Source organism: Pelophylax lessonae (genome assembly GCF_965119305.1).
Source record: "Pelophylax lessonae genome assembly, chromosome: 3".
In the NCBI taxonomy this organism is placed as follows: domain Eukaryota; kingdom Metazoa; phylum Chordata; class Amphibia; order Anura; family Ranidae; genus Pelophylax; species Pelophylax lessonae.
The window spans coordinates 371,524,507-371,527,005 of NC_138770.1; the positions used below are offsets into that span (position 1 = coordinate 371,524,507).

The 2,499-nt window shown below is 37.7% G+C and overlaps 1 protein-coding gene across 2 annotated transcripts in view; it reads right to left on the reverse strand.

The window, feature by feature from the left end:
* Positions 1–337: 337 nt before the first annotated feature.
* BACH2 (BTB domain and CNC homolog 2) overlaps positions 338–2,499 on the reverse strand; it is a 338,775-nt gene continuing 336,613 nt past the window's right edge. For both annotated transcript variants that reach the window (XM_082250238.1, XM_082250239.1), the window contains one exon: positions 338–1,357. In XM_082250238.1, the coding sequence (XP_082106364.1) occupies positions 878–1,357 (480 nt within the window). In that variant the 3' untranslated portion in view covers positions 338–877. The remainder of the gene's footprint in view (positions 1,358–2,499) is intronic.

The window sequence follows — 2,499 nt, forward strand, 5'->3', positions numbered from 1 at the left end:
TCAGGCTTCAATTTTACACTATATGGTAAATTCAGTATTTGGCAAGAAAACGTTCCTACATCCTAATATCCTGAGTATTTCTTTCATTTTTTTGTTTTCTTTGTTATACAAACAAGTAATGCATATGTAGTCATGTTAAATTTACACACAACAGCAAAACTCAGTGCATGTGTCAAGAAGAACAGAGTCTCGATAAGAAAACAAATTGCCTACCTAAAAGAGACTGGCGCCATGCTATGTTAAAGACATATGCAAATAAGAAAACTATAGAGAAATTTAGATACTTGCCTTAAAATAGTCAGAAAATAGACAACAGGGTCAGAATAGGAAAAAAAAAAAAAAGCAGTCTGTGGCATTGAGGACATAGAAAAGGAATGTGTACAATAGAGAGAAAAGATCATTTCCAGTTTTAGGGTGTGAAAATTGAGGGATGTGTGGACTTTTTGCATATGGATATAGAACCTATGTACAGTTTACCTATAAAACCTTGATTAGCAGTCTTTAATGAAAACAAATGAACATTCTGTGGAAATTCCTGAGATAGGTTTTTGTGACATGGGTCACTGAGAAGAAAAGCTGCTGTTGGGTCCTCATGGGTGTTTAGTTTATCCCTGTTAAGATCTGAAGTTAGAATACATTAACAAGTAAAGGAGAACACAAAGAGGACAGTGTAGCCACTGTAGATTTCCTTGCCTGAGCAAGGTATAGCACCATCATGAAGGGATCTCCTGCTTTCAGAGAGGAGGGAAATACTTATAAAACAGTATTGCTGCTAAGACTGCTGTAGTGTGCACCAACAATGTTTTATGGAGGCAGTGGCAGCCAATGGCTGACTGGTGACTTCTGCTTGGCCATAGAGCAATATCATGTATCACCACTAGGAGAAATCTTTTCTTGGCTGTTCATCTGTAGTACATTTCTCGGTCATTTCTTGACAGAAGTCCACTGTTACTGCTTGGCTGTTCTGTTCCAAACATGTCCCCCTCTCTGAGTAAGTACCATGGTCTGATCCCTCCAGCCCTCCTCTTGCTATACAATTTTCAGGTATACTGTTAGAAACTGAGTGGCTGCCAAGCTGTATTGAGCCTTGATTGTTGCAGCACTGCATGTTATCTCCTGCTTCCTGAGCGGTGACAAGGCTTGGCTCTCCTCTTGCTGGTAAAGGGTTGAATGCAGCAGCTGTGGGTAAATCCAAAGGTCGTAAGACAGGACAGTACCTGTGGAGGGCTTGGATCTCCTCAGGACTCTGTATATCTCTACATACTTCCTGGGAAAGGCAAGAGAAGTTGTCCAGTAACTCTCCCATGCAAGCCTTCAGCTGGTTCCTTTCTGTTAAAAGCTTTTCCTTTTCACATACCTAAAAGGCCAAGATATGATTTCATCAGACAGAAAACAACCATATGAAACTTAAAAAGCCCTTTTCATACAACAGTGTAAGTTGATGTAGGTCTAGTGATACATTGGGATTGTTTTACTAAAACTGGACATTGCAAAATCTAGTGCAGCTCTGCATAGAAACCCAATCAGCTTCCAGGTTTTTTTTTGTCAAAGCTTAACTGAACAAGAGGAAATTAGGAGCTGATTGGCTACCCTGCACAGCTGCACCAGATTTTACACACTTTCCCATTTTAGTAAATCAACTTTACTGTCTCATTTAATAAAATAGGTAATTCTTTTTAAACAAAGACTATGATGGTTCTGGGGTCCATTTTATTTTAAAGTCCCAATATAGTGGGACTCTTTGTATTTTGGATACTGCGTGTGATCAATACTTGTTATGATATTATAATAGTGGTACTTACATCAACCAGCTTTTGCTCATATGGTTTAACCACTTGCCTACTAGGCCTATTTTTGACATTTGGTGTTTATAAGTTAAAATCAGTTGTTTTGCTAGAAAACTACTTAGATTCCCCAAACATTATATATTTTTTTAGCAGAGACCCTAGAGAATAAAATGGAGATTATTGTAATATTTTTTATCACACCGTATTTGCGCAGCGGTCTTCCAAACGCAATTTTTTTGGAAAAAAATCAATTTTTTTCATAATGTGAAAGATAATGTTACGCCGAGTAAATAGATACCCAACATGTCATGCTTCAAAATTGTGCACGCTCACGGAATGGCGACGAACTTTGGTACTTCAAAATCTCCATAGGCGACACTTTAAAAATTTCTACAGGTTGCCATCTTAGAGTTACAGAGGAGGTCTAGGGCTCAAATTATTGCTCTTGCTTTAACGATCGCGGCGATACCTCACATGTGTGGTTTGAACACCGTTTACATATGTGGGTGGGGTTTCCGTGTGCGTTCGCTTCTGCACGCGAGCTAACGGGGACAGGATGCTTTATTTTTTTATTTTTTTTTTTTACTATTTATTTTATTTATTATTTTTTATTTTTACACCGTTTAAAAAAAAAAAAAAATTGATCATTTTTATTTATAATACAAGGAATGTAAACATTCCTTGTAATAGAAATAGGCATGACAGGACCTCT